The following is a 23,036-nucleotide window of genomic DNA, read 5'->3' on the forward strand; positions in this document are numbered from 1 at the left end:
CCCTCCCTTCCTTCCACTCTCTCTTAAAAATCAATGGGAAAAAAATATATCTTCCAGGGAGGATTTAAGAAGAAACAGCATCTAGTCACTGAATAAATCAGTATGGCAGTTCCTAAAAAAATTAAACATAGAATTACATTACAATCCAACAATCCAGCAAGCACACTTCTGGGTATACACCTTCCACAACTGAGAGCAGGGTCTCAACGAGACACCTGGACACGCATGTTCAAAGCAGCATCACTCACAGCAGCTTAAAGGTGGGAGCTACCCACGCGGCCATCAGTGGACGACCGGGCAAGAACGCTGTGGGTGGATCCACACAAGGGAATATTACTCACACTACGAAGGCAATTCCGACACATGCTACAGCGCGGACGAACCTTGAGGACAATGTGCTTAAGTCTAATAAGCCATCAAAGAAGACAAACGCTGTGCGGTTCGTTAGAGGTGCCTGGAGTAGTCAAATTCATTGGCGGAAAGGTGCCAGGGGCTGGGAGGGGAGGGGACACGGAGAGTTAGTGTTCAGTGGGGGCGGATTTCTACTTTTACAAAACAAAAATATTCTGCAGATGGATGGTGGTGAATGAGCTTAATGCCGCGAAACTGTACCCTTGAAAATGGTTCAGATGGTAAGTTTTGCTGTTTCGTATCATGGTTTAAAAAAATTTTGAATAAATCCTAAAGAAGCTCAATCTTTATGGGGGAAAAATAACAGCACCTGAGTCCTTTGCATGTTGCGAAGCATTTTCACACATTATCTCAACTCTTACAACGGCCCTGTGATGAAAACATTTATGACACATTTCCAAACAGAAAACTAAGGTTCAGATGGGGTGCAATGACTTGCCCCAAAGGGAGGAGGCGGGCGCTGGTGCCTGCCTCGTTGTTTTCTGGACCATGCCGTTTGCCCACAGGAAAAGAATCCTTAAAACCCCCAAGTATGCTAACAGGGTACTTTCTTCCCTAAGTCCCTGTTGGCTCCAGGTGTGTCAGAAAATTTCCACGCCTCAGCCCTGGCCAGGTAGCTCAGTTGGTCAGAGCGTCCCCGATACGTTGCTGGTCTGATGCCCGGTCAGGGCACATGTAAGAATCGACCAATGAGAGCATGAATTAGTGGAACAAATCGATGTTTCTCTCTCGCTCTCTCCCTTCCTCTCTCTAAAATAAAATAAATAAAAAAGAAGGGAAACTTCCACACCCCTGGTTCCAGGTTGCAATGAGGTGGTGAAGCTGAAATCCAACCCAGAGCATCTGATGTGACAACGAATGTGGATTAATTTTGCAGCTCGGGAATCCCAATGTTACTGAAAGGAAGGAGCAGCCCCCCAAGCCCTCCAGGGCCTGGCCCTACCTCCCTCTCATGGTGTCTCCTCCTGCTCCCTCCCCAGGGGAGAAAGTGCGCCCGCTGAGGCTGGATGGGTCAGTGATCCGAGGCCTGGAAAATGTCCTGCCCAGAGGCACGTGGCTCTCCTTAGCCACCGAGCTGGCCCAACAGTGGCCCAGGGCTTGCTGCTTAAGTCCACACCTGAGGTCAAGTGGGTGCCATCTCCCTTCTCTGCGGAAAACCTGTCTTCCCTCCCCTCCTATTGCAAGTGCAGGAACATCCGTCTTCCTCCATTGCCCTTATGCTCCTGGTAAGCAAGGGGCCTGGTTCAAAAATGAATGAATCAAGCTTTGACAGTCCTATGAAGAGCCTCCTGCTCCCATTCCTACAGGCAGGCTCACCAAGTCCCCCATTCCTGCCTCTACTGCCCTTGGGACAACCCTCCTTAGGGCAGACTGTGCAGTCTGGTGACTAAGGAAGCCCATGGAACTCAGGCCTGCGCCTGGTGTCTCTACCTTGTGCCAGCTCAGTGTCAAGCACACAGTAGGTGCTCAATAACTAATGAACTAAGGCTCACAGGAGACGCTCTCAGCTCCCTTGAGCCTGACCCAGCTGCCTTTCTCTCACCTTTTCTGCACGATGCTGCCCCATCCAGGCCTGTGTCCACCACGCTGCACTCCTGGAAGCTTCCAGGATGCACAAAGCAGGTGCCTGCTGCACAGACAAAGCACAGCCCCTCCCAGGCCCCCTCCCAGGCCCACAGACACCAAGACACATGCTCATAGCACATGGATTCTTTATTGTGACGCTCAGTGGGAACACCTGTAAACCAGCTTCCTGTAGTGGTGACAGCTGCAGCACATGCTAAGGCACTTTTATTCTATAAAAAAGGGTTGGGGTGCGAGGTCCATTCACTCCTTTGTGACAGCAACTGGGGCCTGAATTCAGAGCTCTGGAGGCAGACGTAGCTTTAACACAGCTTCATGATTTGTTGAGTTTGTTTCCTTTTATAAAAAAATGCCTTCTTTGCCATAAGTAAGTCTAAATGCAGCATATACAAAACAGTTAGGAATACAGGTAAATTCAGCAACCAGTGTAGACCAGTGTAGGACACGCTACTCTCTTCTAAACATGGTTCCAAAGGAAAGGCAGTGATCAAAACTGGGGACTTTACCATTTATTACGGGGGGAAAAGAAAACCTTTCATTTTTCTCTTTTCCAAAACATCTGTGCAGATGGCGGTTTTCGACTATACTGAGTCAACGGTTCAGATAAACCACCACGAGCCCCAGTCCTGGAGCAGGTACAAGGTCATGTGGGAGGGTCATGGGCCCCGTCTGATGCTCTTGTCAGAGTTGGGACAAGTCCCTTAACCATTAAATACATTTGGTCCCCAAGAGTGTCGGGAGAGGCCACTGCTGGCCTTTCCAGCTTGGCCCCAAGGCCCTGTCTGCTCCGCCCAAGGGCCTTACTGTGGCGGGGCAGGCTGCCCTCCGCAAAGGGAAAGGGGTCATCATTGCACTTGAGACCTTCTAGAATCAGGAAGGGACAGTGGCGCTGCCCAGTGGGAGTGGGGAGGAACTCCTTCCTCCCCACCCCCAGCATTCTGTGCCCTGCACAGAGGTGGTAGCCCTGGGGTCTGCTCTGCGGGACGACCCAGAGCCCAAGGGGGGGAGGGTGATGGGGCAGAAGGTGTGAGGTCACCGCGTGTGATTGCCAACAGCAAAGAAGTAGGTGGGGGAAGAGCTGGTGGCAGAGGGGGGAAGGTGACAATTCTCCTGGGGTGTTGGGCTATCAAAAAGCCTTAGTCTGAAGAAAAATAGACACGTAGAAAAGTCTAGCCCATCCCCAGCTGCTGCCACTCGGGCCTCACCACCTTGCCCTTTTGGCAAGAGGAGGCCAAAGATCTTGCAGGTCACTCAGTCCCCAACAAGGGGCCCAGGACCCTGACTCTTTGGTATTAGATTCTGAAGGATGGGAGGGGAGCAGCAGACAAGCCGAAGGGCCGACGCAAGGCCTGGGGGTTAGGGGGAGGTGCAGGCCCAAGGCCCCCTGGCCTGGCGGGAGGGGTGGGGGTCACGGTCACAGCAGTCCCAAGGAGGTGAAGGGAGTGCTGCCCAGGTGAGGAAGGGGAGGCGGAGTCATCCATTGGTCAATCGGTCTGTCTGTCCTTCTGGCGCAGGAAGCAGAGAGGTTATTCGGCAGCTTTGGCCTCTGCCCCGTCGGCCTTGCCATCCACCTCGTCATCAGAGCACTCGCCAGTGCCTTTGCGAGCCATTCGGCGGGGCACAACAAATGGCAGGTCCCCACGCCTGCGGGCAGATGCAGAGGGTCAGGCAGGGTGGCCCAAGCACAGCTCACACGTTCCACAGCGACCTCTAGAGGGCATATGGGCGCCTAACATCCCGTAGGAGAAGCAATGCAGGGCCTCTGGAGTCACAGCCTCCACACAGGACAGACAGGCTCCAAGAGACCAGGCGATCGAAGCTTCTGCTTTAACCAGAAACACTAGCAAAACCCACAAGGAAATCAGGACTGATGAAAAGGGGGAAAGCACAAGAATAGATGGAGTCGCCTTCTGCAAAATCCCACCCTTTGCTCAAACAGTAGAAAGCAGGGGAAACTGAGATACAGGGAGGACTGTTTACACAGCGTACGAAGCCCGGCACCTTCCTCCCATCACACGTCAGAAAATTAGCGTTAAATACTGAGAGAATGCCTGCTGTTGTTGATTTCATGCTTTAAAAGAGGACTGTCCCAAAAAGAAGGTAAGAAACGAGAATCTGGGGGGAAGACCCTGTGCCTCAGCCACTGTACTCTTGAATGTTAACCCTTCCTTGAGAAATGCAAGAGGCCCTCTGTCCTGCAGGCGTGGTCAGAGGACAGCAGCTGCTCAGCAAGCTCACTAGGCACCTAGGAGGGGCCGGGACCTGCCAGGCTGCCCTGTGCCTTCCAGTTCCAAATGCTCAGCATGGGACTGTTCCCATCGGGGGGGGGAGCAGCCACCTGAGCAGACCTTCCAGCTAGGAAAGAGCAGGTGCCCTTGAGCTGACAGTTTATTCGCAGGCTGGGCTAGAGCCTGGGAGGCAAGAACTTCCAGGGGCCCCGGGCCCTGACTGCACTTTCCCGTCCTCCGGCGCTCTGCTCACTGGTGTCTAGAGCCAACTTACTTGCGAAGGAGAAATAACTGGGAAGGGGCCAGGCAGAGGCAGGGCTCACCTGAGCTTGTTCTTGAGCGAGCTGACCTCCCGGTTCATGGCGTCGGCGGTCTCGGTGGCATCCTCCAGCTCGCGCTGCAGTTTCCGACGGGAGGCGTTGGCCCGCTGGGCCTCCTCCTCGGCCTCCTCCAGCTGCCGCTTGAGCTGCTTCAGGCGGGTGGACGCCTTGTCAGCCTGTGGGGATGTGTGGCCAGTGGCCCTGGTTAGTCGCTCTGGGAGAGGGTGGCCTGCCTGGCACCTGGCTGGCCTGGGGGCACCGCTGCTCTGCCTGCAAACACACCTGGTCCTTGAACTGCTCGGCATTCCTGCGCTCATCATCCACCTGCAGCAACACGTCCTTCAGCTTCTTCTCTGCCCGACGCACCTGCTTGCAGGCCGCCTGGCGCTCCCTGCCGGGCAGACAAAGCAGCTCAGGGGACACCTCCTTCAGAGAGGCTGGCCCACAAACCCCTAGCTGGACCATCCATTCCCAGGGCCTCACTGCTATTCCCCCGAAAGGGAAGCCTTGCCCCTCGTTAATGAACACCCACTATGAGCTTTGTCTCTTCTGGGAGGCACTTTAATTGGCTCCATTTCACAGATGGGGAAATGGGGGCTCAGAGAAGGGAAGAGACACATCTCAGAGCATATATGGCCCTAGGAAAAGGGAAAATGGAGATTGGGGGCCCAGTGTGACCCTCATTAGCTCCCCACAATTCTGTCATGCTGAGCCCAGACTGTCTGCCCAGATGGTTATGACCCCTATCTTCTCTGCTGCAGCCTCAGAGACAGGTCACCAAAACCCCCAACTTGAGAGGTGGGCCATGGGCTCCTACTCAGACTCTACAGGACCCCAGTGAAACTGAGGAGAGCAGAAGAGCCCATTGGGTGCTGAGGGAAAACAGACTCTGGGACTGGGGGACAGCGAGCTGGTTCCTGACTGGACTCAGGGACAGGATCACAGATGGGATAGAAGACTGTCCCAGGCAACAGGAGAGGGATGCCTACTTAGTCTCATTGTCCAGCTGCTCCTCCAGCTGCGCGATCTTGGCCTCCAGGGCAGTGATGGAGGCCTTGTACTTGGACTTGACAGTGCCCTCCATCTCCTGCAGCTTGACCTTGAGCTCCTTGTTCTGGCGCTCCATCTGCTGCCTGGCATTCTCGTTCTTCTGCGCGTGGCTGCGCTCGAGGTTCAGGTCAGTGTTGATCTGGTCGATCTGTGGAAAGAGGGGCTGGTGACCTTGGGGAAGGCTGGGGACCTGCTGGGGACAGAGGTGGGACAGCAGAATCCTGCAGAGCCCCTCATAATACCAGGTCCCCAAAACTTAACAGGGGCCAGGACATCCTCCCCTAAGTGACCAGGAAGCTGCTGGCTTTCCCAAGGTCGCTCTCAGGACCTGCAGCCCCAAGCATGGTGCCGAGGGAGTGCCCAGGATGCCAGCCTGCCCACCTGCAGGTTGGCCTTCTTGAGCCGGTCGTTCACCAGCTCTGTGTTGCCCTGCTCTTCTTCCAGCTCCTCCTCCAGCTGGGCAATGCGAGCCTCCAGGCGCCGCTTCTCCTCCAACGCCAGGGCTCTGCGGGAAGCCAAGGAGGAGTGAGAGGGGGCCAGTCCCAGAGCTGGGGTCCCCCTCAGCACCCACCTTTACTTAGTGGCTCACTCACCCTTTGCCGCTGCTGTTGGCAATCTCGTCTGCCAGCTCGTCCCGCTCCTGCTGGGCCTGACGCTTGGCACGCTCGGCAGCTGCCAGTTCCTGCCATGAGAACCCAGAGTGTGACCCACTGGGGCGCCCACGGCCCTGAAAGGCCACTTCTTCCATTCCTGGTCCTCTGGAACCCTGTCCTCCCCAGGCCCCTGGCCCTTCCTCAAACCCCTTCCTGGGCCTGCCTCCTCCATGAAGTCCTTTCTCATGAGCCCCTCTGGCTTACAGGACTGATTCCTCCCTCTGAGGCACCACATGTTGACAAAGCCCCCACATCTAAGAGCTTGGGGCCAGGCCAGGCCTAGTGCCAGGGATGTAGAGATGATTAAGAAATTGTCCTGGCCTAATGGGTTGTGCTGGTCCCTCTCTCCCAGGTAGACGAGATATTAGGAGGGATAAGCTAGAAATTAGTTAGGACCTGGGCGTGAGGTCTCTGAAAGCCAGGTAGAGGAGAAGGGCTTCATCCCCAGTGTAAGGGGCCGTGGCCCCAAGTGTGGCCATGGAGGAAAGGATGCCACCCACACCCAGGCAGGAGAGCACAGTCACTTAGGCCACAGTAGGTGAGGACATGCCTGGGTGTCTGGCCCAGTGAGAAGCAGAACTCAGTAGCCCTAACCCCACACCTAAAAGATGGCCTAGATCCTGGGGAATGTTTCCATATGTGCCTCACGTGTCACAGATTAGGGGACACTCAGCACACAGATCTGGGAGGGACCTCTCCTGCTCAGGAGGCAATTCACAGCAGGAGTGGAGATTACACGAAGTCTCATTTCACACCAGGGAGACTTGCTGCTTACTGAAGCCCTGCAGGGAATTCTTTCAGCAAGAACCACCCCCACCTCATTCGTGCAGTTCCCCTAGCTTGTTTCAGCCCTGCCCAAAGCTGGCCCAGTGGAGGCCCTGTGCTGCCCCCTACTGGCCAGAGCACAGAGATCCTGAGTGCCCCCATGGCCCCGGACCACCTCCTGCAGCTGAATCATCTCGGCCTCCATGCTCTTCAGCTTCTTCTCGTTCTCCTTGGCCTGTGCCAGGATCTCCTCGCGGGAGGCGCGCGTGTCATCCAGCTCCCGCATATAGTCCTTCATCTGGGCCTGGGGGCAGGAGGAGAAGCTTGGTACCATTACTGCAACCCCAGGGGCCACGCATGTCCCACCTGCCCCACCATCCACCTGCTCCCAGGGACAAACACCAACTGGTGCTTTTGGCTACTTTTCACCTTCATAGCACAATTAACCAGCATAACTACAAGGACAAAACAGTAACTAAGGACCAAGTGTCTCTACCCTACAGCATTTTACACTTTCTGACCATTAGGATCTACAAAGCTACTCTGGGCAGTGTTAGTCGCCGTGTACACATTAGCCCACGTGGCGTAGTGTTTTACTTTGTACAACTCCCTGTTGGCTCGAACCCAGTGCACAGGCACCACGCCCCCACACACCCGCTGCTCTGCCAGGTTATCCCAACCACACACACTCAGGAGCACATTTCCTATGCCATTCTCCTGCGAAATGTTTTAATTCTAAAGATCTTTGTCAAGTAGCTTTTTTTTTTTTTTTTTTGCAGGAAATTCCAAATTTGGCCTTCCCATGTCAAAGGGTAAGAAGACTCTTGTTGGGTTCAGCCACGTGGTACTGGGAGGATGCTGCCAGCCAGCAGGGCATCTGTGCCCTTTGACTTCACCTGCCACGGATGTTGAAATTTATTCTTGTTGCAGAAGGTTTGCTAGGTAGGATGTGGCATCTCAGAGCTTTTTCAATTTGTTACTCTTTAATTAAAGGTCAGGGGAAAATTTCCCAAATGTGTGTCCCTGCTCCGGCTGCTCCCTCAACCTTCAGCACCACTTCCCATCCTTGTCCGTTAGGCTGCACTGGGTCACACGTGGGTCATATCAGGTTTATTCTGAAAATGTGCCACTAAGTGACTATGTTCCCTAACTCCATTGCAAGTTTGCGTTTGGACTACATTTTCACACTCAGCCTCTGGGCCTGAGTCTCCATCTATGAGACAGGCTAAGAACATCAGACCTTCCTTGGATAGGGGAAGGTGGCAATTCCCAGTGTTCACTGGACACCTGTCTAGAGTCCCAGCCCCTCACTGAGCCCAGCGCCACCATGTGCGTCCAGATCTGGTTTGGTCCGGCCTGACCTCACCTGCAGCTTCCGCAGCTGTTTGATGGCTTCATCGCGGTTCTTGTTGGCAGAGTCGATGTGGGCCTCTAGGTCCTTCAGGTCCATCTCCAGCTTCTTCCGAGCGGCCACTGCCAGTGAGCGCTGCTTCCTCTCGTCTTCCAGCTCTGCCTCCATCTCCCGCACCTGAGGGAGATGCAAACAGCTTGCAGCCCAGAACCACACACAGACCCTACCCCAGCTCTGAGCCCAGGTGGGTTTGGCTCAATTCTGTGGGATCCATGGGGACTCCAGGGCCAATGAAAATTACTGAACAGAAAAATCCTGATATTGTCACTGATCCCCCGTACTTCCCCGGGACAGGGGACTGGAAGAAATGCCTAGGGAGCCTTCCACCATCCAGGTAGAGAAAGGAGTGAGAGAGCCTGCTGGAAACCTGGGGGTCCCTGCCCCCTGCCGAGGCGGAGACGGCCTGTCCAGGGGAGCAGGAGAGCCATGCGCACCTGTCTGACCAGCTGCTTCTTCTTCTCCTCGCTCTGCTCGTCCCGGCCCTGCAGGTCCCGCTCGAACTGGGCCTTCATGGCCTGCAGGTTCACCTCCAGCCGCAGCTTGGCATCTTCAGTGGCCTGAAGCTCATCCTCCAGCTCCTCAAGCTGGGTCTTCATCTCCTCCACCTGCTGCTCCAGGGCCCGCTTAGACTTCTCCAGCTCGTGGACCTGCCACCAGAGGGAACCCCAGTCAGGAGCAGAGGGCCAAGAGGTCCCCGAGGGCCCTGGACCAGCATCCACGCCCCCTCCCCCTCTGTGCTGCCCCCTCGGCTCCATGTACTCACGCTCTTGCCTACGTCGTCCTTGGAGCTCATGAGGTCCTCCATCTCGGTGCGGAACTGCTTGTTGAGCCGTTCCAGCTCAGCCTTCTGCTCCATGGCCTCCTCCAGGGCCCGGGCCAGCGAAAGCGCCTTGGTCTCCTTCTCACGGGCCTCCGCCTCAGCCCGGTCGCGCTCCTCCGCATACTTGGCAGAGACGGTTTTCTCCTCAGCCAGGAGCTGGGAAAGACATGGGCGCCATGAGACTCGAGCAACAGCACTTAGAGCCCTGAACCTGCTGACCCCAGGCAGGCTAAACACGCCTGAGGCAGGAAAGGCCGATGCTGGCTCTGAGGGGAGGAGCACCAAGAAAGCGAGCACCAGCTGCTGCTTGGGGAACTCATCTGGCTCCCAGGGTGACATGCACCATCCAGTGTGTCCTTGTAACCGGATGAGGGTAGAGATCGCCTCTGCCACCATGCTTCAAGTCTGTCACTTTCATCACTTACTACGACTTTGTCCCACAGTGCCCCTTCCGTGAGAACCCACAGGACATGCTACAGCTCAGAACCTGGAAAGGCTCTGGTTTTCCTCCACCGCTGCTTGGCGTTTACCTTGAAGAGTGTGACTCCGGCTGCTGTGGCCTCATCTAAGGATGAGTTTAAATCCCCGTGTCCACTCTCTGTGTGGGCCTACCTACCCTCGCTAGGCCTTCTTTTCCCACATTCCCATTCCCTTTGCCCCAATCCCTCATTTATCCCATGGACCTATTTCTTAAAGGACCAGAGAGCAAACACGTTAGACTTTGCAGGCTGTGTCTACGTAGGCACTACCTGACTGTTCTGACAGTGTGAAAGCAGCTAGACGGCAGACAGGAAGCAGCATGGTTGAGCCCAGTACGCCTTCAGCCACACGACAATGCAGCGGGTGGCCCAAGCCCAGGGAGCTGAGCCCCGATTCATTCCATTTTTCTATCTCAACCCACTGTCTGCACCTCTGAACACTCCCTCAGGTTGTTTGGAATGAGGAAGGGGTATGATCACCTGAATAAAAATTCTGAAGAAAAATTGGTTCATTATAGAAAATGTGAAACACAAGAAACCAGAAAGCAGAAAAGTCACTCTAAACCTATCCTATGAAGATGCCCGGTTCCAAGCACTTTCTTGCCAGGCCCCTCAACAAGGGGGAAACCCAGCAGGACCTCTGAGCGCCTGCTGGTAGTGACAGGAAATCAGGATTCGCTGGCTGTCAGCAGCCTTGGCCTGAGGCCATGGCATTTGCAGAAGAGAGGAAATGAGGAGGACACTGACGGCACACACCTGGTCAAACTTCTTCTGCTTCTTCTCCAGGTTGGAGACACTCTGCCGCTGGTGGTCCAGGTCCACGAGCAGGTCGTCCAGCTCCTGCTGTAGCCGCGTCTTGGTCTTCTCTAGCTTGTCGTAGGCGGCCACCTTCTCCTCGTAGCGCTGGCTCAGTCCCTCCAGGTCCTTCTGGAGTTTCCTCTTGGCTTCCTCGGCAGTCTCCAGGCAACCCACGCCATCCTCCATCTTCTTCTTCATGTCGGTCACCTGGGCAGGAGCAAAGTGTAAGGAAACACGCAAGACGGCACCTGTTCAGGTAACACACGTGCCTGAGACAGCTGGGAGCTGGCCTGCTACCTCATTAGCAGAGGCCAGGGAGCCAGCCCAGTTATGGAGACTTCCCTCTTCCACTGGGGCAAGAGAAACGGACTTTCTGCAGAGGGTGTCTGCCTAGTACATGAAGCCTAGCGCAGGTCAGCTCAGGAGGTCCTCTCCATGTGACCTCTTCCAGGCTTCTCATTTGTTTACAAAGACGGAGGCCCGGAGGGGAGCCTCCTCCAGTCACCTTGCCCCATACAGCAGGGCCGGTGCCCTCTGGGGAATTGGGCTGCTGGAGGCAGGAGGACTCCAGGTACCTGTCCTGCAGGCTCCTCCTGGACATAAAGCTGCCATCACGCCCATGTGCTGGCTACTTCTACCCAGACCATGGAGCGGACTGTGAGCTCATCCTGGGTTTAGGACAGATCTTCTGGCCTGGCGCATTTAAGTCCCAAGACGGGATCTAGATCAGGGCTCTTGGTCTGTTTTTGGCCGTGAATGCTTTGATACTCTAGAGCAGACTGTGGACTCCTCATCATAACATTTTGGTATTCATAAAATATATGGAGTTATCAAGAATGCCATTATAGGAAAATGCGGTTGTCAGATATTTTAAAAACTGGTTCAGTGACACATGTGCTTCTTTTTTAGCATATCAAATAGCAGCCTCCTGACCTGCAAGGAGCACATGAAGTCCCCAAAGCCCCACCGTGGCCTGGACACATGACTGGGGGTTTCTAGTGAACAAGGCCACAGGCACTGGGGCTGCTATGGCCTGTTGTCTACATTCATAAGGAAATGCTAGATGTCAGCTAGAGGCTGGTGAAAATAAAGATGTTCAGTCTCTTCCCACAAAGTTCACAGATCCCCTAATTCTACCTGGGGACCCCAGGCTAAGAGCCCTGGGCTGGAGAGGACAGGAGCTCCCTGAGGAAGGGCACCCAGCTCAGGCAGGCCTGCGTGGACCCAGCACACAGGGCTGTGCCTCCCCAGTCTGCAGAGTCCAGCCCATTTCCCTGCACCACGGGGCCCTCTGGGTGTCCTGTCAGGAAGCTAGGCCCGAACCTGGGCGTGGAGGGTGGAAATCTGCTTTTCCAGGTTCCTCTTGGCCTCCTCCTCCTCCTCCAGCTGCTCCTTGAGGGAGTTCTTCTCGTCTTCCACCTGCTTCAGCTTGGTGCTCAGGCTCAGCTTCTGCCGGTTCTCCTCCTGCAGCAGCTCCTACTCCAAGGACAAGAGGGGCCCAGGGCCCAGAAGGCACCGCATCAGAGGCTCGCAGTCCCCACACCCTTGGAGGGAGAACCCACCCTCTGATTCAGGGGACAGCTGGTAAAGGCCTGGTGGGGAGGACCCAGGGTCTCCGTGGACACAGGGGAGGACAGGTAATCAGAGGAGCTCTGGGACGGAAGTCCCAGAGGTGTGGCAGGCGATGCCACATGGGCACCGCATCCTCCCAGGAAAAGTCCAGCTGCAGATATCTGCTGCCACCCTTACCTGTGTGTCCTGCAGCTGGGACTCCAGAGTGGAGAAGTCCTTGGTGAGCTTGCTGGACTTGCTGTCAGACTGGGTGAGAAGACCTGTCACATTGTCCAGCTCGACCTACACAGGGACAGGAAGGACAAAGGCTCATGAGCTCGACCATAACTGCTCTGACCCCATCTCGGTGCTTTTAGACTAAGCTGAACCTGAATCACAGACTGAACCCAGAAACCTCGCTGAGGACCCAGTTTGAAGCAAGAAAAGGAACAGGAGCCCTGGAGAACTGGGCCATGATCGAGGAGCTGCTAAAGGGACCACTGCCCAGGCCTGGGTCCCAGCGGAGGCCTCACCTGCAGCTTGGTGACCTTGTCGGCCAGCTCCGTGCGCACTCGCTCTCCCTCGTTGAACTTCACCTGCAGCTCCTGGAGCTGGGCCTCCACTTTCTTCCGCTTGTGCTCTGAGTCCCCTTTGCCCTGCAGCAGGGCCTTCACCTCGTTGGCCAGCTCACCTCGCTCATTCTCCAGGGTCTGCTTGGCCTTCTCAAGGTTGGCTTTTACCTGGTAGGGAAGGAAGCAAAGGTGTGAAAAGAGGCATCATCACACCCTGTCATGAGGCTGGTCTTTCTAGTGTCATTGGAAGAACTGCAGGATTCAGATCCAGAAACCGCTGCCTCTGCAGCAAAAATGATGTTGGGTAAGTCTGGGAGGTGGCCTGCTCGCCAGAGCGCTGGACGTGGAAGGCTCACACCTGATCAGTGCTCATCACTCAACCAGCACGCGACACCCAGCACGTGTCCCTGTCTGAGAGCCTCAGCTTCCCACCTCTAAAACAACCCCTGCCCAGCCTCCCTCACAGGTAGAGGGAACATTCAAGGGTAAGACGTTGTCACTGCTCATATGATGACTTCAGTAATGATATTACAGGATGAAGGAAATTATAATCGTTCACAGTCAGACATCCAGTAAAGCCTCTTTCAAATGTGATGTTCAAAGTAATGATGTAATGTTCTTCCAAAAAAATAAAGTGGAGTTTATGGAATTAATACGACAATCCCATTCTAGTCTGCACCAAGCTGGCCACAGGGTCAAGGGCAAGTTCAAGGGTAAACCGTGAGTGCAAAGGAATGCTGGGTAAACAGCTAAAGGACAAAGAAAGAACCGGGTGGAAGTTGAAGGGAGACAGGTGGACAGGGCTTGTTTCTAAAATATTTTATAGGTTGCCACACAGAAGAGCCTTTGACCTCTCAAGCTGCCACTGAGAGTGGCTGGGAGCTGGGAGCCACAAGAGGCAGGATTTGTCCTGTGAAGGAACTGCCAGGCCATCAGAGGCCTGGCAGAGAAACCAGCTGGGATTAATATCCCCAGGGCTTTCCCAAGACGACTCCAGCTGACCACCTGTTGGGGGTGTTCTAGAGAGGACCCAGGTTTCAGAAAAGGGACCCCAAGGCCCTGTGAAACTCAGTTTCAGGGTCGCTCCAATTCCTTGAAGCTTTCTGGTCTGGCAAGTTGTTGAATAAAATAACGATAACTGTATTTGAACAACTTCCTGAGCCCTTATTAAGTGCTTTACATGTCATCAACTCCAACTCACATAAAGATATTAGACAGACCTATCATGAGCCTCCTTTCCAGATGGGGAAACTGAGGCACAGAGGTAACTATCTGCCCAAGTCACACAGCCACCTAGGGCTGGAGCTGAACCCTGACCCAGGCAGTCTGGCTCTGGAGCTGCTCTGTTCTACAGGAATGGCCCAGAGTGATAGCTAGTCTCCAGGAGGGCCCGCCCCTGAAAGGAGCAAGACCCCCCCCCACATGAAGTCATGGACCAAGTCCCTGGGGGAAGCCCACGCACCCGCTTTGTCTGCTCCAGCTGCTCAGCCAGCTCCTCCACAGCCTGTGAGTGCTTCTGCCTCATCTCCTGGATCTGGGCCTCGTGAGTCTTGGCCTCATCCTCGAGGGTCTTCTTCAGGATATTCACTTCCTGTTCACGTTTGGACCTGGAGAGAAATACCCTCAGGATGGAGCCCAGGGACCTGGAGCGATGGGCGACGCTGCCCCCGGGGCTCTTCCCTGGCTGCAGAGACCAGCGAGGTGCACTGGCCACCTCAGGCAGCTTTTCTGCTGAGGGGGCTTCCTCAGCTGTCCATCCTCTATAGGCTCAGACACTGCAGAGGCTTGCATACCTTTCCAGCCTTAAAGCCCATCCTGTCTCACCCAAACTGCAAGCCAGGTTCTCAAATAGGTCTTTTTGGTAGAGGGAAGATACTGAGGAACCTTCAGCTTCCACACTCTGTGGCATATGACAATAAGGCCACTGTGTGTATTCAGAGGCCTGGGACCCACCCCTGTCAGGCCACGGCCTCCTTTCCCCTGTCTGACTTGGCTAGGCTGCCCCATGGCACACCTGAGCTCCTGCTGGGCAGCCGTAGAATCCAGGGTGTCCTCCAACTCTGTTTTTAGAGCCTCTAGCTCTTCCCCAAGGTCCCGTTTCTGCTTCTCAGCTTTATTCCGAGAAGCACGCTCAGACTCCAGGTCTTCCTGAAGTTCAGAGATCTGAGATTCCAGCTCACGGATCTTCTTTAGGGCCATGTTTTTCTGGGTGGCTTCCTCCTCCACTCTGCCAAAGAAACCGACATCAAGATGAGGCCATTTCGCTTTCAGGGAGCAGAGTTTGCAGAAAAGGTTTTGAGAGAGTCAGCCAAAGCCATGTCTGGCAGTCCGAGGCATGGCCCTTAGAAGCTTCACTCAGCAAAAGTAACATCTGAGGCACACCATATCTAAGAGTTAAGGGCAAAACCACTTTGAAAATTGGAAAACCTCATACGAGAATTGGAAAACCTCATACAGAAATCATTTCATTTTCCAAATTAAAATTCAGTGCTTTAAACATAAAAAGTTCAAATGTTCTATAAAAAAATAAAAAGGAAATAAAACACTATAGTCCATGAAGACTGCAACAAAATAAAAATACAAATGCATCACAGACTTTGGGTGATGATGTATGTAGGTTCATCAATTGTAACAAATGTATACCACTTTAGTGCAGGGTGCTGGTACCGGAGGAGGCTGTGTGTGTAGGGGAAGAAGGGTTATCAAAATTCCCCATGCTGGGGCTCAACTTTGCTGTGAACCTAAAACTGCTCTAAAAAAATGGTCTAGTTAAAAAAAAAAAAAAAAAAAGCATGCCTGTAGCTAATAAATGTTTAAAAGTTAAAGAAATGAAAGGACTATAGTGGTTAAATGATACTGTGGGTGACTTTTTTGGGATTACAAACAAACAAATGACGGGAAATGTTTTGCTGTGAAATGGTTTCCAAGACAACAGCGAATGCTCACAGCTCACTGATGCAACAAGAACCACAGCAGGAAGCCGGAGGGAAGTGCCAGCTCTGGCTACGTGGCTGCGGGCTAATGCTCTGGCTCTCACCTGGCCAGGGCAGCCTGGACCTCCTCCTCTTTCTTGGCCAGCTGCATCTTGAGCTCGGCAATCTGAGCCTGGAGCTCAGCGATCTGGTCATTGAGGTCCGTGGAGTCTCCCTCCAGCTTCCGGCGGGTCTTCTCCAGCTCCTGACGCTGCTTCTCCTCTCTTCGGAGGCGCTCTGAGAAGGAAGGACAGGGAGAAGCTATCAGAGAGCCCTTAGTGCCCATAGGCTTTGCTGTCTTTGTTCTTAATTCTTACATAAACACTGCATATTATAAAATATATATGAAGGTTAAAGGGTCACAATACACAGATACCAACTTCTGGATGAAGGAAAAGAACATCACCATGAGCTGCCAGGTCCTGTGTCTGCCCAATCCCACCCACTGCCCTGGACCCACCGGGATGCCACTGGTCCCGCAGAGGGTACAATAGGTTCTGGCATGAACTCTGGGTTCCAGATTTCCCCATCACCTATGTCCACTCCTCTCAAGGGGCAGGGGCAAGGGGTCCACAGACAGCCACAGGCCTGCACATCTACCCCATTCTCCTCACCACAGAACCCAGAGCACCGGGAGATGAAGACATGATCTGTCACCTGCCCCAAGACAAGCAATGACGTTGCAATATCGGTCTAGCATTTTACTGTACATGCAGCATGTCCACAAGCATTAGGTAGTTTAGTCCTCACAAATGCGCTTTCACTGTGTCCTCTCAGAGGTAAAAGTAAAACTAAAGCTCATGGAGATGAACAGACACAAGATGACACAGCTAGTAAGCAGCAGAGCTGGGGGGCAGGGGGGTCAACCTAGAACATCTTAGGGATTCTCGAAAGCTTGTGAAACCCACTGTCCATGGTGCACAACAGAGAAACGCCAGGGCTTTACTCTGAACGCTCTTCGCTTAGAGGAAGCTCCCTCCCAATCACACAGAGCCGGTGCCTGGTGGCCCAGAGTCCCATAGGGACTGGATGTTGAACCCTAGGTTTTCAGGGCAGTGCTGGTTGCTGCGGACCGTGAGCCTCGCCCATGCAGAGTGAGCGTGACACTAGCCTGGCGCTCCGGCTCCTGGCAGTGGTGCCCAGATTGGCCCTGAGCAGTGAATGCTTCAGGCTCCCGAGTCAGGCAGCTCCCGCCCATCACCCTCTTACCCTCCAGGTCAGTGATCATGGCCTCGTGTTTGTTCTTGAGCTTGGCGAGGCTCTTCGACTTCTCCTCCTCTTCCGTGAGGTTGGTGGTGAACTCGGCTATTCTGTCTTCCAACAGCTTCTTCTCCTGGAGGGTGTGTGGAGGGGGGATCAGAGCTTAGCATTAGTTGACCACAGACATTTAGCTCTCTCCAAGGTATGAATCGTCCAGAAATTGAGGACTGAGTGGAGGAATAAGGAGACTTAAATACTTGATTCATTAGGACTTCCTAGATCAAAGGGGTCATTTTTAAAGCCACTGACTCCCTTTAAAGAGCTGGATAAGCTTCCTGGATCTACAAATGTGGGCATCCAAGACTATCCCTTTGGGCTCAGGTAAGAAAGGTTTCCAGGTGGCAGCTAGTGTTGGTGGCCCCGTGCTTATCCACTGGGTGGGCTATGACCTCCCACCTCCTCACGCCCCCGAAGTACCCTAGGCTGCTCCCTTCCTTGTCTGCATTGTGTGGCCACCACTGGAGTCTTAATTCAGTAGGTCTCCCCACAACAACAGAGCCACCATAATAAATACACACCGTCACTCAGTATGAGCACCTCACTACCTGCATCACAGAGCTCCCAGGCAGGCATCCCACCATCTCAGCCCCCAGCCCTCGGGGTTCTGACTGTGTCCTTCCTTCTCCTCTAACACACTTTCCAGTTTCTATCTGCTCACTTAGCTGACAGGGACCCAACTTGGTTCTCAGAAGACACAGCCACCACCTTGGAGAAAGCCGAAGGAGAAGCACCCACACCTCAATACCAAGGAACTGAGGTGCCCAAACCCCACTGGTGACAAACATGCAGCGCCACACAGATGGTTCAGCTCTGCCAAGTCTTGGTTCTCAAGAGCTTACGAAGAGCTTTACTGAGAAGAAATGTCAAACCTTTCCCTTGGGCCCCACTCACTTAAGAGAAACATCCCTTCAAAGGTGACCCTGGCTCCCAGAGGCCATGGGACACCAGGAGGGACACCCAGGAAGGAGAATCTGCTCCTGAGCAGAAGCCGCAGTGCTGCAGACACAGAGGTGAGAAGGCACAGCCAAGAGCCTGGGTCCTGGCTCACTCTCCACAGCCCACATCTCTGCGCGCCGAGGGCCTCACCTTGGCCAGCTTGCAGTTCTGATCTTCCAAGATGATCTGGTCTTCCTCCAGCTTCTTCAGCTTGGCCTCAGTGGTCACCTTCTCCAGCTGCAGCTTCTGGCGGGCACTCTCCTCCTCCTCCAGCTGCTCCTCCAGTTCCTATCACAAAGCAGAGGGACTGTGAGGAGCGCAGGCCACACAAGCCCAGTGGTATGGCCAAGACGTGGCCCAACCCCCACATGTGGGGTCCCATGTTTAAAACTGGGTTATAGGGACAAGAACCCTGGTCCAATCATGTGGTGGCTTGTTCCAAGGAGCTTCCTTTAGCAAGTTTCCCACCAGTAATGACGTGGGCAGTGAGCAGAGCAGATCACCCCCTCCTCCTCAGACTGGCCAGAGCAAGACCAAGGGAGGGACATGAAACTGACTTTGATGCTCCGCTGGACAGTGCACGTGGAGAGCTGAGGCACAGGCTTGAGAAACAGCTTCCTCAAAGAGAAAGCCCCTCAAAGATTGCCCCAAGTGGACAGAAGGGGGAGGAGCTGGCCTTCCATGGCACTTCCGTTTCTGTGTCCTTTCCAGTTCCTGTGTCACTGCTCCTCACGGCACCCTGTCCCCTCCTCCCCATGTCTGGTGTCCAGCCCACCCCTTTCTCCAGAGGGGCAAAGCTGGGCTACCTGGATGTTTTGCTGCATTTTCTTCTTCTCTGCCTGCAGGTGCTGGCAGCGCTCCTCCTCTTCCTCCACCCTGGCCTCAAGGTCATGGCAAATCTCCTCCAGCTCCTGCTTCTTGGCAGTCAGGCGGGCCCGGAGCTCCTCGGCTTCAGCACACAGTTCTGTTTCCGCCTGGAGCTGCTCCTGCAGCTGCAACTTCTCTGCCATGAGCTGCAAACAACATGTGCAAAATGCAAGTTCCTTGCAACCTCCTCAAGCCACCCAAGGAAACATGTTCTCTAGGTCCGGCTTCCAAAGGGAGAACCATGCTGACAAGAGCAGTGTCCCTCTTGGGAGTGCTAAGCTCCAGGCACTTTCTAAATATCATGTCCTCTTACCCTTTACCACTATGCCATAGTATACAATCTCTCTAGGAAACAGGCTCAGAGAGGTTACGTGCTGGAGCTGGGCATCAACCTGACACTCAGCTTTCCATCCCATCGGGCGGCCTCCCTACATCACATAACCCTGAATGAAGTCTACAGAGAGATTAACCATTTCTCTAGTGAAGCATCTCTTGCCTCGCCTGCAGGTGGCCAGCAGGTGGCAACGCCGGGATCAGCTGCGCTGTGGGCAGAGTCCACAGGCACTCACCTGGGACTGGAGGGTCTCCATCTCCGTGAGCCTGTTCTCTGCAGCCAGCTGCTTCTCTCGGACCTTCACCAGCTCCTCCTCCTTGGCCATCATCTCCTCTTCCTGGCGGCTCACCTGCAGCAGCGGCTTGACCTGGGAGAGAAGGTGAGGACACGCTCAGCTGAAGGCGGCTGTCCTGGACAACAGCCACGAGGCTTTCCCCTCACCTGTGGAAACGCAAGCTCCTGAGGGTGAGGGGTAACTAGGCATGCTATGGGATTTGAGAGCGAGCCTTCTGGAAATTAATTTGGTGCTGTGTGCCACAGGCTTCTCACCTGCTAATTACATTTGGGGAAACCGTCCCTCTGTATGCAAGAAGATTTCACGACAGCATTATTTAGAGTAATAAAAAATTAGGAATTAGATCAAGACCCATCACTGGAAAAGTAGCCAGATAAATTATGAATGTCTCTAGGGAACCATGTGCTGACTTTTTAAAACGGATGCAGATAAAAAAAACAAAATGATGCTCATGAAGGAATTTTAAATAAAAAATGTAAAACACAAAACTTTATACAAGCCAGAGCTCTGCTATGTAAGAATGTACATGGTTTACAGAGCAGAGACTTCAGGGAGTAAAAAAAAAAAAGCAGGAATAAATACTGAAACATCTATTCAACGTTGACATTGGCTTGGCATTGAAGGGATTATGAATGAATTTTTATTTTCTTCTTTATGCATTTTGTTAGCTTAACTTTTCACAATTACTACAAATTAGTTATTATAAATAAAAGCAGAATGAACAACTTATTTTTTTAAGAGGGATTTTTTATAGGCTAGGAGGACCCGCCTAGCTGTGTACAAAGATTCTGTCCATGGCTTCCCAGGAGGGCAGCACCCAAGACACATGTGGCCGTGGCAGGTGGGCCTTTACATCTTGGAAGCTGCTGTTTGAGCCACTCTATCCTAGCCTATCAGCAGGCCATGGCCATCCATACCAGACACATGCCACAGTTCACTTGCCCCTAGACCCCATGGGCAGGACAGCCCGGAGTCATGTTGCCAGACACAGGGGAGGCACAGGGAAAGCACCCCTCCCAGGGACATGAGCCCTGCATGGAGGCCAACGTAAGGTCTGCTTGTCCCCTGTCCACAAGGGAAGCTGGCAAGGCATGAGCTGGGCTGCAGTAAGGGATGGCCCTTCCAGGACCTACCTTGGTGAAAAGCCGCCACCACTGCCAGTTCCTCAGCTTGAGGTAGGCAGCGCAGTTCCTCTGTAGGACCTTCATGGCTGTCAGCTGCTGCTGCCGCTTGGCAAAGGCCCTGTGAGTGAGGGACACGGTCAGCACCTCAGGGCAGGGGGACAACAGAACTCTAATCTGTCAGCCCTGACCTTGCTCCAGGTAGCTTTTCTGGAGGGATGACCCCTGCCCGGGGCACCTCAAGACAGAAGTATAGGGAAATAGGCTGGCTTTGGGGTTGAGTCCTATGGGTGACCTTGCAGAGGGTGGCAAGGGCCTAGGTCACAGGACCACTCTTTTTCACTAAGGGGTAAGTGAGTTCATGAGGTGAAAGAGCCTTGTGCACTAACTATAGATCCAAGTCAAGTGTGATGGCTGGTCATTCAGCCGATCTACTGACTTCAGCTTCCCACCCTCAAGACACCCACTAGCAGGGCTTCTGGATAAACAAGGCTCTGGCTCCCAGCACTCAGAGCTTGGGCTGTAGTGTATGTCCCTGAACATAGACACGGGCTCAGGAGACCAATGTCCCGCAGCAAGTGAGTCCCTGACTCCTAAAGAAGCTGCTTGGGACTCAAGGGCAGCCTCCTCCCCTTGGAACTCAGGGTACTCTGGGGGCAACCAGGCTCTGGGTGTCATCCCCACACAAGGGACACAGAAAGAAATACCAGTGAGCGGAAGGCCTTCAGAGCAGGCAAATCCAAGCACAGTCACCACCTAAACCTGTCACTTTAAACATCAGGTGGAAATCCAGAAAGCAGGGGATCAGGAAGAGCCACACGGGCCTCCCTTAGGCAGACACCTGACTGGCATTAGGGGTCCCAAGGCAACAGCTTCCTAAAGCGCCCTTCTGCACCAGGAGAGCTTGAAGGGTCTTGAGTGTGGGACAGGCTAGGTGGAGACCGGTATCTCTAGAACTCACTTTCTGGCCAGGTAGCCCCTGCAGCAGGCCTGGAACCCAATGATGACATCGGTGATCTTCAGGTCCCTCTCCTCCTCCAGGTGGGCCAACACGCCGGCCCGGAAGAAGACCTTGCTCTGGCCGATGCGGTACAGGTTGCTGTCGAGCTCCAAGGCTTTGATCTAGACAGGGGAGATCATGCTATTTACTGCATGCCACCCAGAACCCTGGAACAATGAATGCTGAGAACCTGCCCGGGGGTGGAGGTTGGGGGGAACAAGACAGGGTCAGTCCTGGAGCTCCTGCTTCTCTGTTGTGCAGCCTAACTCTGTCTCCTGGGGCCCAGGGGGACGCTGGGAAGAGGGGCAGGTAGGTTCCGGGATAGGGCAGGGTGACAAGTCAGATTTGAGGAGAAGCACAGAACCTCAGCATTAAAGGGAACTTGAAGGTCCTCTCTTCCTCCACCCTCCTGCTTCTGCATACTGCAGTCTCGCTCTTCAAATGCCCAGGCTGCTACCCTCCAACCAAGTGCCATCGTCATGGTCAGTAAGAGTAGCACACACTTCAGAAGAGGCCAGGCCCAGGTTCAAATATTGGGTGATCCTGGGCCTTAACCTCTATGAGCCTATGTTCCCTAAGCTATAAAATAGGAATGCTTTAATTAAAAAAAAAAAAGTTAATGAACAGAGCAAATAATCATACCCTCTTCACAGCAAAACTGTGGGAATTAAATAAGAGAATGCAGAAAGCGCTGAGCACAGGCTCAAGCATGTAGTGAATGCTTAATACATTCAGCTGTCCTTATTACTGAGCAGTTTTAGTACCGTAACGAGGCTCTCTCTGAAGCCTACTGGCAAGGGTCTGTCTGCTTGGGAGAGAGGGATTTAGAGCTCCAAAAAGGCAGAGCTTTGAATGGGATAAGTGGATCTAGAGACCCTCATGGCCCTGGCAGTCCTGGATGAGGCCCTGGGAGAAGGCAAGATCAGGAGAGGTGGGCCCAACATGGGCATCTCCCCTCCCTGCACAATGAGCCTCAGGAGACAGGTTCCATCTTCCCTGTAGAGCAGGGTGGGAAGGGGAACTGCCTGTGTCTTAAGGAGGGACATCCCTTACCTGACCAGCAATCAACCAAGTCTTCTTGAGGAAGGGTGGCCCAGACAACAGTTGGAGGCACCCCCATCCTTCGTACCTTCTTTCCCATCAGCTGGTAAGCATCAGAGAGCAGAGAGCTGGGTCTTCCCCCCGTTTTCCTGGCATCAATCTCCCTATCACTTATTGTAGTGCTTTGCACATAGTAGGAGCTGAGTTTTCCTTCCCTTTTCTCTTTCCTCCCACCAGCCCTCCCTTCAGACTCTTTGGAAAGAATGCAAAGCAAAGAAAAGCAAAGAAAAGCAAAGGGAGTGGCTGAGAACCCTGGACACATCAGAAACAGGACACTGGCAAAGCAGAAAAAATTACCCACGGGATACAGCCCCAGCTTGGCCACTCAGTCACCACAAAGCCTTCACTCATTCAGCAGAGTTCAGAGTACCCACTGCCCATCCAGCTCTGCTGTAGGAGTGGAGGAAGAGAGAGGAAAGGTCCAAAAGCATGGCATCTAGGAATTCTGGGCCAGTCTCAGTGCTCCAGCCCCACTGCCCTGGCTGTGAGCTGCCTTCCTGACCACACT

The 23,036-nt window shown here is 53.8% G+C and overlaps 1 protein-coding gene across 1 annotated transcript in view; it reads right to left on the reverse strand.

Annotated features, from left to right (window-relative positions):
* Positions 1–2,106: 2,106 nt before the first annotated feature.
* The window catches only part of MYH9 (myosin heavy chain 9), an 88,159-nt gene continuing 67,229 nt past the window's right edge, over positions 2,107–23,036 (reverse strand). Inside the window, exons 19-41 of the mRNA XM_016222709.2 lie at positions 21,389–21,549; positions 20,440–20,548; positions 19,247–19,378; positions 18,617–18,823; positions 17,961–18,098; positions 16,824–16,947; positions 15,680–15,851; positions 14,657–14,869; positions 14,105–14,249; positions 12,604–12,810; positions 12,269–12,373; positions 11,843–11,995; positions 10,478–10,726; positions 9,186–9,398; positions 8,857–9,069; positions 8,378–8,539; positions 7,187–7,315; positions 6,187–6,275; positions 5,975–6,098; positions 5,533–5,741; positions 4,826–4,934; positions 4,547–4,719; positions 2,107–3,639 (exon numbers count right to left, since the gene is read on the reverse strand). Of these exons, the coding sequence (XP_016078195.1) occupies positions 3,522–3,639; positions 4,547–4,719; positions 4,826–4,934; positions 5,533–5,741; positions 5,975–6,098; positions 6,187–6,275; positions 7,187–7,315; positions 8,378–8,539; positions 8,857–9,069; positions 9,186–9,398; positions 10,478–10,726; positions 11,843–11,995; positions 12,269–12,373; positions 12,604–12,810; positions 14,105–14,249; positions 14,657–14,869; positions 15,680–15,851; positions 16,824–16,947; positions 17,961–18,098; positions 18,617–18,823; positions 19,247–19,378; positions 20,440–20,548; positions 21,389–21,549 (3,654 nt within the window). The 3' untranslated portion in view covers positions 2,107–3,521. The remainder of the gene's footprint in view (positions 3,640–4,546; positions 4,720–4,825; positions 4,935–5,532; positions 5,742–5,974; positions 6,099–6,186; positions 6,276–7,186; positions 7,316–8,377; positions 8,540–8,856; positions 9,070–9,185; positions 9,399–10,477; positions 10,727–11,842; positions 11,996–12,268; positions 12,374–12,603; positions 12,811–14,104; positions 14,250–14,656; positions 14,870–15,679; positions 15,852–16,823; positions 16,948–17,960; positions 18,099–18,616; positions 18,824–19,246; positions 19,379–20,439; positions 20,549–21,388; positions 21,550–23,036) is intronic.

Source organism: Miniopterus natalensis, chromosome 2 (assembly GCF_054644295.1).
Source record: "Miniopterus natalensis isolate mMinNat1 chromosome 2, mMinNat1.hap1, whole genome shotgun sequence".
Classification (NCBI taxonomy): domain Eukaryota; kingdom Metazoa; phylum Chordata; class Mammalia; order Chiroptera; family Miniopteridae; genus Miniopterus; species Miniopterus natalensis.